Source organism: Phyllostomus hastatus, unplaced genomic scaffold (assembly GCF_019186645.2).
Source record: "Phyllostomus hastatus isolate PE091 unplaced genomic scaffold, TTU_PhHast_1.1 phas_scaffold_78, whole genome shotgun sequence".
Classification (NCBI taxonomy): domain Eukaryota; kingdom Metazoa; phylum Chordata; class Mammalia; order Chiroptera; family Phyllostomidae; genus Phyllostomus; species Phyllostomus hastatus.
The window spans coordinates 46,986,468-47,003,725 of NW_025334041.1; the positions used below are offsets into that span (position 1 = coordinate 46,986,468).

At 33.5% G+C, this 17,258-nt stretch overlaps 1 protein-coding gene across 3 annotated transcripts in view; it reads left to right on the forward strand.

Moving 5' to 3' along the window:
* KMT2E (lysine methyltransferase 2E (inactive)) overlaps positions 1-17,258 on the forward strand; it is an 87,883-nt gene that overhangs the window by 24,191 nt on the left and 46,434 nt on the right. For all 3 annotated transcript variants that reach the window (XM_045828324.1, XM_045828323.1, XM_045828325.1), the window contains one exon: positions 1,059-1,243. In XM_045828324.1, the coding sequence (XP_045684280.1) occupies positions 1,173-1,243 (71 nt within the window). In that variant the 5' untranslated portion in view covers positions 1,059-1,172. The remainder of the gene's footprint in view (positions 1-1,058; positions 1,244-17,258) is intronic.

Sequence of the window (17,258 nt, forward strand, 5' to 3'; positions counted from 1 at the left end):
GAATTAACCTGAGTAGGAACTCTCAAGTTTACTTGTAAATATTAAAGATAAATACAAGAACTACTATTTGAAGAAATTGCTTTTCAGCATTTCAGGTATAACATGACAGGGTTCTGACTGTTGTTCTTTTCATGTTTATAGGATTATCTCCATCTGTTTTGGTCCTGATTTGTACTATATCATTGCTGAAAAGATTTTGAGTAGTTATTTCACAAACTGTACATATAGCAAGTGTTATACAGTGAGTTTAGATTTTAAAAATTGATGTTGAAGTTGAATATATTTTTGTCATTATGGTAAATTTGTTTTACAAAATATCCCAAGCATATGTTCTCTCTAGAACTAATCGTCTGTGATAATGACATAGAGAACCCCCTCAATGTACATGTGTTTCTGTAGTATGGAAAATAGTCAACCATTGTAAAGCAGTTGGTTTTATTACAAATAAAATAGCTTTCCTTTTCTATATACTTAAATAATAGCATGGAATTGGTCCGAATCCTGTTTTATCTCTTAGGCTGAGCAGCCTTGGTTAAGTTATTTAACTTTTCTTGCTGTTGTGCTCCTCAGTGGCAAAATGGAGATCCATATCTCAGAGTTGTGGGGATTAAATAGATCATCCATGTAAAAGCTTAGTATGGTGCTTAGTCCATAGTAAGTACTCAATATTTGTTTATTTTTAGATCACACTGAATCAAGAAGACTTATTTTTTTTGGATACTAGTGCTATAAGAAATTACATTTATTTTTTAAAATGAATAATATAATATTTGTTTGTTTTTCATTAAGCAGTATAAATAGTGATCTTCCTTTTGGCAGCCTAAATTCATTTCCTAAGGAAGATTATGAATCATTTTTTTGACCACAGTCACATAATGTAATTCTAGGAAAATAAATATAGTAGAGATTTCCTGAGCATATTGTAATGTATATCAATATTTTAATAAAGAATGCTTTCCTTATGTTTTTTACTTACTATTAATTGTTATAGTATGACTGTTGCTGGGAATAGAAAGATGATTTTTTAAAACTTTTTGGTTCCCTTTTCTTTTAAACAGGGTTTGTGGATGCACTTAGATGTTTGCAATGAGCACTGTGGCTGGCATGCCCCAGTGTTTTGGATACCAATGCATAGGACTCCATAGTAATCGAATTTATCAGAGGCGAACGTCATGAGCATAGTGATCCCATTGGGGGTCGATACAGCAGAAACGTCATACTTGGAAATGGCTGCAGGCTCGGAGTAAGTATTTTAAGGTATTTTTGAATAGGGAAAGGCAAAATATTTCATACAGTTATTTTAGCATAACAAAGTAGTGCTTGATTTGCGTTTATATTTTTCTCATTTTAGACCCTTGGCTAAAATAAAATACCAGACGATTAAAGGCAAAAATTCCTTTAACTAAAATTATTTTATAATAACTTTTGAGTCAAAATGGTGTATCTTTTTCTAAGTCTTTTTTAAAAATGTACTGATTTTCAGAGAGAGAGAGAGAGAGAGAAACATCAGTTTGTTGTTCCACTTATTTATGCATTCATTGGTTGATTCTTGTATGTGCCCTGACTGGGAATTGAACTCAGAACTTTGGTGTATTGGGACAGTGCTATAACCAACAGAGTTGAAAAACAAAATTCCAGCCATTTATTTCTTTTTTCTTTTTCTTTTTCTTTTTCTTTTTTCATCCTTGACTGAGGATATGTTTATTGATTTTAGAGGGGAAGGAATGGATTCAGAGAGAAAGAGATATAATGAGTTGCATCCTGTACACACCTCAGCTGGGGATCTAACCTGCAACATAGGTATGTGCTCTGACTGGCAATCAAACCCACAGCCTTTTGGTGTATGGGATGATGCTCCAACCAACTGAGCCACCCAGCCAGGGCTCAAGCCATTTTTTAAAATAAGAAAAAGGGGATGTTTTCTGCTGGATGATGATTTTGATATTTTTTGCTTTTATGGGAGCCATTTCTAATGGATTCAGTGACAGGTTCTTACTTTGCTTCCAGGCTATTTGGTCTAGGCAGTTGTATGGATAGATTTTGTTTTATCTTGGGTTTGAATGACCAGCCACTTTGACACTAAGTTATTGCTGTGAAGATTGATTGATTATTTGTTTTTGGGAATTGTAAGGGATTCAAGTGATAATGTTAGAAGTTGAAGGATGGAACGATGGATATGTTTGTTCTCTGATTCAGTATATAGTTGCTTAATGGGACTCTTACTGACCAGAAAGTTAACTTAAGTTTTTTAAAAAAGGAAATTTATTTTAGGGTTGCTAGAACTGGTATATGGAAAGGATGAAAATTCTTGTTCTTTTGCTGGCATTTCCAGTGGCATAGAAGTATTTTTACCACTGCTTCTTATGCTGTCAGGAAAGACAGAGATGGTATCTAATATTCTTAAAATGTACTATACAGTTTATCTAACTGTATGATTATTGTAATTTTTAAGAGCCATTTTTTTTTGTGCTATGTATGAGTTATTTTTATTGTAAAATAATAGATTTCCAGAGCAGGTACTCTTGTGACAGTTGATTGCTGTCCAAATAGGGCCACTACTAAGAAAGGAAAGAACCTGGAAGCAGGGCTTGAGAGGCAAGGGCTTGAGTTCCAAGTCTGAAGTACTAGTCTTAATATAAAGCATCTTATAGATGCAAATCCATATCTAATAATAGTTACAGGCATTTATCAGTAATAATCAAGGATTTTTTTGCACCTTTGACAGAATTTTTTAAAATTAGCCTTTTAAGCAATTAATACAAGATAGAATTCATGAAATGTTATTTATATACTAGATAGTAACTTGTTTAGTACACCATGTGAGATACACATGTGCCTTCTTTGAATGTCTGATATGGCTACTATAAATAATTCATAAATTGAATCTCTTCATAAATTCAAGAAATTAAATTATGAAAACCATAAAATTATACAGTTAAAAGAGAATGAATAATACACAGAAAGAGACCAGTATAGGGAATAGTTTCCTACCTATTTTCTTTATTAAATATATTTATAAAGTATTAATGGAATATAAGTATGTTTTATATTATGGAGCCAAATCTTTTCTGATGTAAATAGGGTCATTTTTATTACAGAAAAATTATCAAGCTTGTCGGTAATTACAGAATGACTATCTTTGAAGAAGTATTTTGTTTTAGGAAATTTTGTTTTTGTATTCTGCATACAGGTGTATGCCACTTGGGCATAGTTCCCCCACTCAGTGCACACAGAGTATAGCTGGTAACAATTTTTACTCTGGGACAACCATTAGACTTTTTTGTTTTTTTTGGTTTAATTTATGAATTTTTAAATTCTCTTTTTAAATATAAAACCTGGGAGTTTGAAAAAACAAAACTTAAATCCTGGAAGCTTGGAAAAAACCATAAATCACTTTTTTCCCCTTTTGACAGAAACATAAAGCTTTTGGAGCTGTTTCAGAAAAGGTTTTTATTTATTTACTATTTATTTATAATTCTCACCCGAGGATTAGAGAGAAAGGAAGGGGTGGGGAGAGAGAAACATTGATCAGTTGCCTCCTGTACACACCCCAACTGGGGATGGAACCTGCAACCTACATATGTGTCCTGACTGGGAATCGAGTCTGCCACCTTTTGGTGTACAGAATGATGCTCTCACCCACTGAACCACCTGGTCAGTGTTGGTTTTATAAGAACCTTTGATACAATTAACATGTTGCTTTCTTTCAATTTCAAAAACACAATCAAAAGATAACTATAGTTGTGTAAGATGCAGACTGCTGGAGGATGGGGTGCATGGGACTTCCATGTACATTTCTTTGTAAACCTCCTGTGAAGCTACATAATTATTTGAAAGTAAAATGTTTTTTAAAAAGAGAAGATTACATTTTGTACTCATGTGACTATATACTGTTAATAATTATATGTTTGTTAGGGTTTTTTTTTAATCCTTGCCCAAGGATACATTTATTGATTTTTTTAGAGAGAGAGAGAGAGGGACAGAGACAGAGAGACATTGATGTGAGAGAGAAACTGGACCCGTATACTCCCCGACTGGGGACCAAATCCGCAACCTAGGTATGTGCTCTGACTGGGAATTGAACCCGAGACCTTCTGTGCACGGGAGGATGCTCCAACCAACCAAGCCACTCTGGCCAGGGCTATGTTAGTTACTTTAAAACAGAACAAAAAAAATTGTACTGCTAAAATACAGTGTATCACTAATAAATTACACTAATTTAAGATTTAGGAGGTACTTCTTTAGTTTTTGGAAGATTTTATTTATTTATTTTTAGAGAGAGGGAAGGGAAGGAGAAAGAGAGGGAGAGAAACATCAATGTGTGGTTGCCTCTTGCACCCCGCCCCCACCCCCAGGGACCTGGCCTGCAACCCAGGCATGTGGCCTGACTAGGAATGGAACTGAGGAACCTTTAGGTTGCAGGCCGCACTCAATCCATTGAGCCACACCGGCCAAGGCCAGGTACTTAGTTACTATTTATTGAGTGAATTAATGTACTGGACCAAATTTATACTCTTCTAAGGCTAAAAAGAAATTTTTTTTTTGATTACTTAGATTCCATCTAGTCTAGCTGTAGCATCTTATAGATAGGAAATTGAAGGTCTAGTTTAAGATCAGTGAAGAATGGATTTGTTAAATTGTTTCAGTATTTCCATATTCAGTAACATTTGCTCTTGGATTATTGTGTTTCTAAAATACAAGTCATTATTCTCACCAAGTCCAATTTTTTCTTTGTTACATACGTGTTTTCCTCTCATCACTAAGTTTTGAAAAGCTTGGGTTTGTTTTGGCTTTCCTTTAGAGTTAAGGAGCTTGTATTTTACTCCTTTTTCTTTACTACCTTGCTAAGAATTGACTTTTCCTGAATATTTGGACTAAAAAAAAGTTGTAAAATACTTGAGGAATACCTGATTAGTGAATATTAATAGGCTATGATTTAGGGATATCTGTTTTAATAAGAAGATTAAAATTTTGTTTTACTAGCCTAAGCTTTTTCTTAAGCAATTATAAACATTTTCATAGTCAAATTTAACAGATGTTTTATTTAAAAGTAACTTTTTACTATATATATATATAGATATAACAAATCAACCTAGACGTTGGTGAATCAACCTAGAAATGGAGAAGCCAGTGGCTATAGTTGAGACTCTAACATACCCTAAAAAGCTGCATATTAGCCACTCTTAGATCTCGGCAGGAAGCTTTGATGTCTATTTTGTTTGTCCTGAGATTTGAAAAATACCAGAACAACATACAGAGTAACGTAATGACTGACTGGTTTTTTCACTAGTATTTGGTGTAATCCTTGGTATAGTTGAAAATGTGAATGAGTAAGGATATATAGAGAAAACTATAAATATAGTTTATAGTTTTGAGTATAAATATTTTTAAAAACTTGATAAGCAAAATGATAACAACTGGAATACCTTTCTTACCAGGAAGCTATATTTGTCAAGTTTTTAAATTAACTGCATGTCCATAAATGAGGCTAATACTAGAAGTAGACTTTTTCCTTCTACATGCATTCATAGGATAATACCAACAATCCAAGAAATAGCACATTTTGGATCATCATTTATAAGCATCAAGTTTGTGGAGAATGGTATTCTAGAGGTTCAGGTTACAAAGGTGAAGTGTAAGCTTTTATCCTCACTCTTAAGGAAATTATAATTAGATGGAAAGTCAGAAGTTTAGATCAGAACTGTGTAGTAGAAATATAATGTGAGATATATGTATACTTTAAAATTTTCTAGTAGCCATATTAAAAAGGTTTTTAAAAAGTGAGAATAATTTTGTTAAATCTTTTATTTAACTGACTATATCCAGAGTATTATCATTTTAACATCTAGTCAGTATAAAAATACTAATGAAATATTTTGTGTTTTATTTTTCACACTAAGTGTTTAAAATCTAGTATGTATTTTATACTTCCAGCACTTGTCATTTTTAACTGGCCACATTTCAAGGGCTCAGTAGCATCTATGTGTAGTGGCTTACTGTATTGGATGGAGAAGCTGTAGGCTGAGGAATAAAGGGGTAGGACTCAGAGGAGAAGAGAACAGTGAAGCCTAAGCTAGTTTCAACAGTTGCAAAAGTGAGATCATAACAGTCTACCTTCTTCTGAATAAGAAAGATACAGATATAGCTATTATGTAGATGTTCTCAATTTATAGGTGAGGGGACTGAAGTCACTGAGCAGATAAATGGCAGAGGCAAAATTTAATGATGTGTTGATTTTAGGCCTTTTCTGTCACAGTTTCTTTACTATACTAATATTACAAAGAATGATTTCTCTAATGTAACTACCTTGTTTTGATGTATGGTTTTATATAAGTAGTAGTTTCAGTTTTAGAAGTAGTAAATTCAACATAATAAATGACTGTAATAACAATCATATTTTCAGGCCTTTGTACAAGATAAGGAATGTAAAAGAAAACCTAGAGTCTATTATCACTGGATTGGATAGGAAAATTGAACCAGAGGTCAGCTGTTTATGAGAATTGTATGTTTTTTATCTTCTATTCTTTTTTACTTCTTTACTTCTGTCATTCGAACCATCTGAATTCCTAAATTGATTAAATAAGAAAAAAAAAAAGATGAGAAACTCTTCTGGAGCTGGAAAGTGGGAAGAGATATAAATGGGGAATGTTACATTTCTTCTTTCCTAGACTTTTTTTGAAAGAAAAGCCAAATTGCTTTTCCCTCTCAGAGACTGGGAGCATGATTGCAAATATTGTATTCCCTTTAATATTGTTACTACCAAATATTCCTTGGTCTCATTCGAAATCATTATATTGAGCTTTTTATATAAGTAAGTGTGTTTTAGGATGAGATGGACAAATTAGTAAATGTGACATGTGTAAGTTAAAGGTGAACTATTTTGAAGGGAGGGCTCTTAGTACTGTGCCTGGCAATGTAGCATACGCTAATTTGTTGACTGAGAGTATTAAAGTGAGAGATCTGAGTTTTCAGTTATGTCTGCCACTGACATACTAGTGAGCCCTTTAAATTTTTTTTGAACTTTGTGAACTTTGGTATCTTTATTTGAAAAAGAGAGCTTGGATTGAAGTATTAATGTGATTCTTTTGGACTCCAAATTTCTGAAATTCATTTCATTTTCACCACTTGTGTTTTGCTGTAGTATTTGATAGTGATTTCAGTGTCACTAGAGCCACCTGCTGACAGAATTTATTAAATTGTTGAAGTGGTTGGGTGCTTTTAGCCTGAATTTATATGACTGAAGACACTAAAATATTTTGTGTATAATAAAATGTTTCTAGTAACTTATTTGTTCAATTTTCACTAATACTTAATATTTGTGTTTATGATTCTTTACACTTAATCCATTATCAAGAAACTAATACTTTCTGCTGCTTTTAACATAGTGATTTGCTTATCCTAATTAGGAAGTACTTCCACTTAAATGTGGTTTTGTCTTAATATTCCGAAAGTTTTTTTAAGTAATGTCCTAGCATTGTTTAGAACTATTCTTAGAATTATGCTGAATTTCTCATGTGTTTCATACTAATTTTTTTCACTTGTGATAGTGAATACAGAGCTCAGTATACCCATACAGTGTATAAGACCTCTTAATCTTCTCAGTAAAAAGTCAGGCAGGTATTATTCCTGTTTTACAAAAGAAATTCAGCTCAAGGAAATAACAGATTTACCTAAGGTTACATAATTAGTAAAAAGTAGAGGTAGCTGTGAACCCAGGGTTGCTTAGATCTAGATCCATGCTGCCACATAGGTCTGAAGAGCCAGGTTTTTGTTAAAGAGAGTTAAATGAAGTAAAATGCCCCATGTGATAAACTGAGGACATTTGTTAAATGAAACCTGGTATCCATTTAAAAAAAACTCCTTGTATGCTTGTAATGTATGTAATTAAGATGTCTTTGAAAAATAATAGGTTTATAACAGGGACAAAAGAAATGGAAAGTTTTTATCACATATCTGAAGAACCCATGTGAAGAACTCATGGAGATCCTTTATACCCATTACTGTTGGGAGCCAGTTTATCCATGTGCTATTATGATACCCAAGTGTGTGTTATTGAATATTTTAATATTAAAAGTAAAATTAGAGGTTTCATCTAAAACACTGGTATAAACTTCTCATTGAAATCAGACTATATTTTGAAAGTTTATACAGGGAAGAGATTAAATTTTTGATAAGGAAGAAGGAAATCATAAAAGTTCAATTTCTGAGGAATTACAGCTTATTAAATTATTCTATAAACTTTTTCCTCTCTAAATGCCTTTTAATTTAAGGAATAGCACTTTTCTATTTTTTAGATCTTCAGTTCACCTAACTTAAATGTCTGCACTAACCATGTATAATATGGCTTGGATGATAATTTCTGATGGCTTTTTAAAGAGTAAGGATTTTTTATATAAAAAATTAAAATTAAAATTTGTAAAGTGGCTCAAGAAAAATGTGGCAACATAGGTAGATTACTGTACAAAATGGTAATTGTTCTCTGTCTTCTAAGTTTTTGACAATAATTTAAAACTAAAACATTTTAAAATAGCCTGTTTTTGTTTTTCACAATGGAAATATTACATAAAGAAATAATTTTAATGACCAAAAATGTTCTCCATATTTATAAAGTTTGTGAAGTAATGAAAATTAAACTGGCATATATTTATGATAACCCGAACTCAAAGGCTTTGTGTAACTTCTTTATTGAAGTTGTATGTCGCTTAATAAAGCGACACATACTACCATTTTGTAATACAAAAATGAGGTAAAGCTATTTACCTTATTAAGTCACTAATCCATGGGCATAAATAGTACATTTCGAAGGTATAGTGGGGACAATTGAAGTTTGGTGGGGAAAGTACTAGACCAACTTAAAAGAGATCTGGGCTTTAATATTTTCTTTGCCATTATAACACCATGTGACTTAAAATTGAATTCATTTAACAAATGTAGAAACTGAGACCCAGAGGATTTTATATGGCATGTCCCAAGGATATACAGTGAGTTAGTGACAGTTAGAGCTTGAATCTAGAGTTTGTGACACTTAGATCAGTTATCTTGTCTCTGAAACTGGAGATTGGACGATACAATCTTTAAAATACCTTCAAGGACACTGTCTGAACATCACTTTTGAGCAGGATAGATTCTGTTTTCCTGAACAGTTCCTGTCCTGCAGCACCCTGTCCCACACCAAGCAGGACTTCAGTTGACTCTCTACCCCTAGCTTCATGACATCATTGTCTAGGGGTCTAGGAACTGCTCTCCACCCTATACCTATCTAGCCTCAGCAGGGACAGATCTACTGCCACCAGTTCTAGGCTAGAACAAATCTACTTCCAGTCTGAGAAAGGGAAGCGATACCCTGACACTCCCTTAGGGCCAGGTACAGACCAACCCTATCACATCTTTGTTCTACCTGCTTTACTTACCAAATCTTAGCAACAGCATTTTATATTCTCCAGGCCCCCAACATCACCTTATGGGTCTAGGTAGGGCTTGGGAGTGACTAATTTAGATTAAATCTTGACTTTTCTGTCAGTATTATCTGTGCTTCTCATTCCTGTAATCCCTTGAGCACTGTCTAAATTGTAGGGCCATTCAGATGCTTGAATCCTTTCATTGTTCTCCCTTTTATTCTTCCTCCTGCTGGGTATAATTTGGCTTTTATAGTACTTTTAGAACGCTAGTAGCTATTAGCATCTAAGCTAATGCATAGTTTTCAGGCCTTATGTTCTTGTTCTCTTAGTACGATTTGTTATATTAACTCTTTGTAGTTTTGACTTTGATGGTTTTTCTTTTAATTATAGTAAAATGCATTTAACATAAAATTTACCATTTTAACTATTTTTAAGAATATAGTGGCATTAAGTACTATCAGTGTTTTGTAGCCCTCACTACTGTGTCCAAACTTTTGTAATTCCAGACAGAAACTTTGTACTAATTAAACAGCCTCTTTTTTTCTCCAGGTACCAGTGCCTGGTAGCCTCTATTTTTATTGTCTGTCTCTATTTGCCTATTATAGATACCTTATATAAATGGAGTCATAAAATGTTTACTCTTTTGTTTCTGGCTTATTTCATTTAGCATAATATTTTCTAGGTTCATCAATGTTGTAGCATGTATCAGAATTCCATTGCTTTTTATGGCTGAATAATATTCCATTTGCCTTGTACAATTCATTGTCTACATAGAAGTTAATGTGATGTACCATATTTTGTTTATCTGTTCATTTATTGAGGGACAGTTGAGATATTTTTACCTTTTGGCTATTGTAAGTAATGCTGCTATAGATATTGGTATACAAGTTTCTGTTTAAATCCTTGATTTCAGTTCTTATGGGTATATAATTTAGGAGTATTGCTGGGTCATAGGGTAATTCTGTTTAACATTTTGAGAAATCACCATACTGTTTTCCATCTGGTTTTTATTTTTTAATCTCCTTTGTAAATGTTTCTTCTCCTGTTTCTTAAATATTTATGTTTTCTAGAAGTCTGTACTTAGTTTACTTTGTAAATTGTCCTGGAGGTTTCATTTACTTCTATAGCTTTCACTGTTTCCAACATGCTCATGATTTCCAAATTATCCTTAACCTAATTCTGTCTCATGTGCTCCACCCATGCAGCCCTCTGCATTACTAGGCCTTTTAATTTAGATATGACTATAAAGTGCATGTCTGTTGTAGAAAATACTGTTTTACTTTCTAGATTGTTTTGGAATTTAAAATTAAATTTAGAGCTATGGTCAACAAACTTTTTCTGTGAAAGGCCAGAGAGCAAAGGAGGCTAAAGGAGGTTTACAGTTGTGAGTATAGGAAACAGAGAGTTTATTCTTGTAATTATTTATTAATTACTGAATTATTTTCCATATGAACAACTATAAACCTACTTTTCACCACCTTGAATTTTACAGTTTTAGAATTACATAATACATGTAAAGGGCTATTGAACAAAATGTCCCTTGTATGTAAAGAAAAATCTTACACTATTTATGTGATTTCAATGAGTTGAATGCTACAGTTCTTTAAAGTAGCAGTTCTAGTTAGTGCCTATTTCAGGAACCTGGGTAACATACTAAAAGGCAGTAGGAAACCAGCAGAATTAAAACAGCAACTAAAAAAGGAGACAGATTGAAATTTATTACATATATTATCTGAGGGACTGTGTACCAACCACAGTAGAATACATTAGGACAGAATGTAGAAGCAGGAGGGATATAAAATTCTCCAAAATTAGAATTTTAACAAGTGGTGGTATTTTTACAAGTCATTGTATTTTCACTAGGATATTTTATTTTATTTTTTAATTTAATCTTTATTGTATTTTTCCCACTACCATTTAGTCCCCTTATATTCCTTTCCCCACAGCATTCACCAAACTGTTGACCATGTCTGTGAGTCCTTTTTCCTTTTTGCTCAATCCCTCTATCCCTAATCCAACCCCCAGCTGTCATCCTGCTCTCCATCTATGAGTCTGTCCCCATTTTCCTTGTTAGTTCAGTTCATTAGATTCCACATATGAGTGAAATCATACCATATTTGTCTTTCTCTGACTGGCTTCTTTCACCTAGCATAATATTCTCCGGGTCCATCCATTACTGTTGCAAAGGGTAAAAGTTTGTTCTTTTTTCTGTCCAAGTAGTATTCCATTGTGTAAATGTCCCACAGTTGTTTTATCCACTCATCTACTGATGAACATTTTGGGCTGCTTTCATATCTTGGCAATTGTAACTAATGTTGCAGTGAACATAAGGGTGCTTATGTTCTTTTGAATTAGTGTTTTGAGTTCTTTCATATATATTCCCAGAAGTGAGATAGCTGGGTCAAAGGCAGCTCCATTTGTAAAATTTTTGAGGTATCTCCATTCTGCTTTCTACATTGGCTGCACCAATCTGCATTCCCACCAACAATGTTCCCCTTTCTCCAATGTCCTAGCCAGCATTTTTTGTATGTTGATTTATGCATGATAGCCATTCTGACAGGTATGAGATGATACCTCACTGGTGTTTTAAGTTTGTTTTTCTTTGATGATTAACAATGTTGAGTATCTTTTCATACGTCTGTTGGCCATCTGTATGTCCTCTTTGGAGAAGTGTCTATTCAGGTCCTTTATCCACTTTTTAATTGGGTTTTTTTGGTGTTGAGTTTTGTAAGTTCTTACAAATTTTGGATATTAATCCCTTATCAGATGTATCAGCGAATATGTTCTCCCATACTGTGGGTTGTCTTTATATTTTGTGGATGATTTCCTTTGTTGTGTAAAAACTTTTTAGTTTGATGTAGTCCCATTGGTTTATTTTTTCTTTTGTTTCTCTTGCCTGGGGAGATATATTTGATAAAATATTGCCACAAGCAATGTGTGAGTTTGCTGCCTCTGTTTTCTTCTGTGAATTTTATGGTTTTGGGTCTAACATTTAAGTCTTCGATGCATTTTGAATTTATTCTTGTGTGTGATGTAAGAACATGATCTAGTTTCATTTTTCTGCATGTACCTGGCCAATTCCCCAACACCATTTATTGCATAAACTATCTTTAGCTCATTGTATGTGCTTGTTTTCTCTGTTGAATATTTATTGACTATAAAGTTGTGAGTTCATTTATGGGCTCTCTATTCTGTTCCATTGAACTCTGTGTCTGTTTTTATGCTAGTACCATACTGTTTTGATTACTATCGCTTTTTAGTATAGATTGATACTAGGTACTGTGATTCTTCTGACCTTGTTCTTTTTTCTCAGGATTACTGTTGCTATGTGGGGTCTTTTGTGCTTCCATGTAAATTTTTGAAATAATTTCTTCTAGTTCTGTGAGATACGTCGTTGGAATTTTGATGGGAATTGCGTTGGATCTATAGATTGCTTTGGTTAGTACGACCATTTTAATGATGTTAATTCTTACTATCCATGAACACAGTATGTGCTTCCACTTATTTGTATCTTCAGTTTTTTCCTCCAGTGTCTTACAATTTTCCAAGTACAGGTCTTTTACATTTTTGGTTAGGTTTATTCCTAGGTATTTCATTCTTTTTGAAGCAATTGAGAATGAGGTTGTTTTCTTAATTTCCTGTTCTGTAAGTTCATTACTGGCATATAAAAATGCATCTGGTTTCCAGTTATTAACTTTTCATCCTGCTATTTCGCTGAATTCATTTCTTAGTTCTTGTAGTTTCTTGGTGGAATCTTTTGGGTTCTCTATGTATAGTATCATATTATCTGCAAATAAAGACCATTTTACTTCTTCCTTTCCAATTTGGATGCCTTTTATTTTTTTCTTTTTCTCTGATTGCTGTGGCCAGGACATCTAGTACCATGTGGAATAGGAGAGGTGAAAGTGGACATCCCTCTCTTGTTCCTTATCTTACGGGGAATACTTGTAGTTTTGCCCATTGATTATGATGCTGGCAGTGGGTTTTTTATAACTGGCCTTTATTATGTTTAGGTATGTTCCCTCCATTCCCACTTTGCTGAGAGTTTTTATCATAAATGGCTGATGGATTTTATCAAATGCTTTTTCTGCATCTATTGATATGATCACATGTTTTATCCTCATTTTGTTTCTGTGGTGAATCATATTTATTGATTTGTTAATGTTATACTAACCTTGCATTCCCAGGGTAAACTCCACTTGATCATGATCTTTTTGATACATTGCTGTATTCAGTTTCTAATATTTAATTAAGTATTTTAGTGGCTATGTTCATCAGAGATACTGGCTTATAATTTTCTTTATAGTGTTTTATCTGGTTTTGGAATTAGGATAATGCTGGTCTCATAAAATGAGTTTGGGAGCCTTCCTTTCTCTTGAATTTTATGAAATAGTTTGAGAAGGCTAGGTGTTAGTTTTCCTCGGAATGTTTGGTAAAATTCACCTGTGAAGCCGTCCCGTCCAGGGCTTTTGTTTGTTGGGAGTTTTTTTTGATTACTGCTTCAATTTTACTAGGTGTAATCTGTCTATTCAGATTCTCTCATTCTTCCTGATTAAGTTTTGGAAGATTTTATGTTTATAGGAATTTATTCATTTTATTCAGGTTGTCTAGTTTGTTGGCATATAGTTGTTCATAATATTTTCTTAAAATCCTTTGCATTTCTTTGGTGTCAATTGTTATTTCTCCTTTTTTGTTTCTGATTTTATTTATTTGGGTCCTCTCTCTTTTTTTCTTGATGAATCTGGTTAAAGGTTTGTCAATCTTGTTTATCTTTTCAAAGACCCAGCTCTTAGATTCATTGATCGTTTGTATAATTTTTTTAGAGTCTATTTCATTTATTTCTGATCTGATATTTATTATTTCCTTCCTTATACTCACTTTGGGCTTTGTTTGTTGTTGTTTTTCAAGTTCTTTTAAGTGTAAAGTTAGATTGTTTATTTGAATTTTTTCTTTTTGAGATAAGCCTATAATGCTGTGAATATCACTTTTAGGATTGCTTTCCCAGTGTCCTACAGATTTGGGGTTGTTGTATCATCATTTTCATTTGTTTCAAGGAATCATTTGATTTCTTCTTTGATCTCATTGTGGACCCATTCATTGTTTAAGAACATGTTATTTAACTTCCATATCTTTGTGTGTTTTTCAGTGTTCTTGTGATTGATTTCTAATTTTATAGCATTGTGGTCAGAGAAGATGCTTGATATGATTTCAGCCTTGAATTTATTGAGACTTGTTTTGTGTCCTAATATGTGGTCTATCCTAGAAAACATTCCATGTGCACTTGAAAAGCACGTATATTGTGCTCCTTTTGGGTGAGATGCTCTGAAGATATTAGTTAAATCCATTTGACCTAGTGCACAGGTGGCAAGCACAAGGCCCAAAAGCTGAATACTGCCCCCTCCACCTTGTTTTATCCAACCTGGAACCTTGTTTCTACCCAGTGGCAGCACCGAGCTCTTGCTTAACTGTTAAGGAGTAGTTATATTTATATATAACAGTCCTACAGTTACATTTGACCCTTTGAAGGCAACCATGAGGCTGATTTGGTCCCCAGTGAAAATGAGTTTGACACCCCTGATCTAGTGTGTCATTTAAGGCTGCTGTCTCCTGGTTGATTTTCTGTCTGGAAGATCTACCCTTTGAAAATCAGTGTGATTTTGAAATCCCTGACTGTGACTGTATTTCTGTCATTGCACCTTGGGGAAGTTCAAAACTGTGGCATCCACATCAAGTGTTTATAGTTTCCCACTCCAGATGTAATTAATTTACCAATCAAGGGCCATTTTTGTTAATGTGCCTAGCAATACATGCAATTACTTTATCAGTTTTTTGGGGGGGGGAACAGAAGTAGAAAATAAACTGAAGGTCACAGTCACATGCAGAAGAGGAAAGGGTTTTGTTAAGCATTTACCCATACCCCTTTTTTTTTTGTAGCATTACCCTCTCCTTGCCGTTTATGGTGGTTTTTGTGTACTTGTCTCTTTTTGCTAACCTGCTGCTCCTCCTGAGATCAAAAACTCTTTGAGGAATATGAGTGTGTTTTATAATCCTTTATTCTTTCTAGCATCTAACAAGGTACCTTAAACATGTGGTGAGCATTATCATAGAACTAATTCTTGAATTACAGTTTGTGTGCTCTTTTGACTGTAAGGTAAGTCCACCAGAAAACTTAGACAAAAATTCTGTGAATGGGATTTATAGATGCAAACAAAGTGTAGGTTAAACTTTTTGGATGAAGTGATAAAAACACAGTGGTGCCCTCCAGCATTACTAAAGTTACTCTTATTTTTAATACCTATATGGCTTCTTTGAAATAGGTACTGCAAAATGATATATCTAGATTCATTCTTCAACTACTGAAAGGTTATTTTAATGGTGGTAAGATACAGATTTGAGAAGACTGAGTTAGCAGAAAATGGCAAATATTTTACTATGAGGTAAGGTCAGAAATACTAAGATAAGGTCATTTCTTGATTTTGGTATATAGTAAACTGCTATGTCAAGCAAAATGATCATCATCATGAGATGACTTTTGTACAGAACACTGCTAAATCCAGCTAATAATGGTCATTATCACTTTGTACAGAGTATATTATACTCATGACTAGAGTGTCCTGCCTGCCTGTCTGACATACCTTATTGAAGGAAAAAATGGATCTGAAGAAGGATAATTGATCACTAGCACTTAAGGGCTGTGTTATAATGATAGTTAATAGGATTGAGAACTGTGTCTTGTGAAACAGATAGTTCGGTGGAGGTATGAGTGAAGCCATCTATATGGATAGGTTCTTAGTCACCTAATCTTAAAACATAAAAACAACGAAGTGCCTTTTAGAGTGTTAAAGAGAGTAACTGAAGACAATAAAGTATTCCTTACAAAGGTTCTGAGTATAATAGTCACTTTTCTCCAAGGAGCACATACTACTTCGTAGTTCATCATGTTGGATAACTAGACTGTGTGAACAATGAATTTAATGCATTGTCAGATCTTGCTAATATACATAAACCCTACATATATACTGTATTAAGTATTCCATAAAATTATGTTGATTTTTCATTGACATGCTTAAGGCTTAACATACCTTTGTATAGTCCTTTAAAAATCTTTGAAGCCAGAAACTTTAAAATTATTAATTTAAAAACAATTTAAACATTTAAAATTTTTCTGCTGCCAATGACAGTGATTCCTTGCTTATCTTTTGTATTGAAATTAGGATGGTTTAAGCAGTTATTGGAACTAAAACGAGAATGTTAATCCCATTCTATTATACCATTTCTATCTATTTCCTATTTTGCTTGTAGTAAATCTTTTCTACAGTAATAGGTCCTTGACTCCTGGAGCTTACAATGTCATTAAAAGAGACAAGGAAGGAAAGTACAGAAAAGGAATGTATGTATATTACTTTGCGTTCCTATTAGATTAATGATACATAAATATACGATGTAACAATACAATTTATTTTATTTTCCTGATTAATGTCCTGCATCACCACGACATTAAATTTTGAATTTTGAAACCTTATTATAACAACATTACAGATTTATGGTTACACATTACATTTCTTGATGTAAAGTTTAGTGTTTTAGTATGTGAAAAATTCATATGTATGGCCCTGGCTGGTGTAGCTCAGTGGATTGAGCACAGGCTACAAACCAAAGGTTTGGCAGTTCAGTTCCCAGTCAGGGCACATGCCTAGGCTGTGGGCCAGGCCACCAGTAGGGAATGCTTGAGAGGCAGCCACACATTGATATTTCTCTCCCTCTCTTTTTCCTTCCCTTCCCCTCTCTACAAAATAAATAAAATCTTTAAAAAAATTCATATGTATGTATAGACTCAACTTTAAGAAAATATATTTTAAA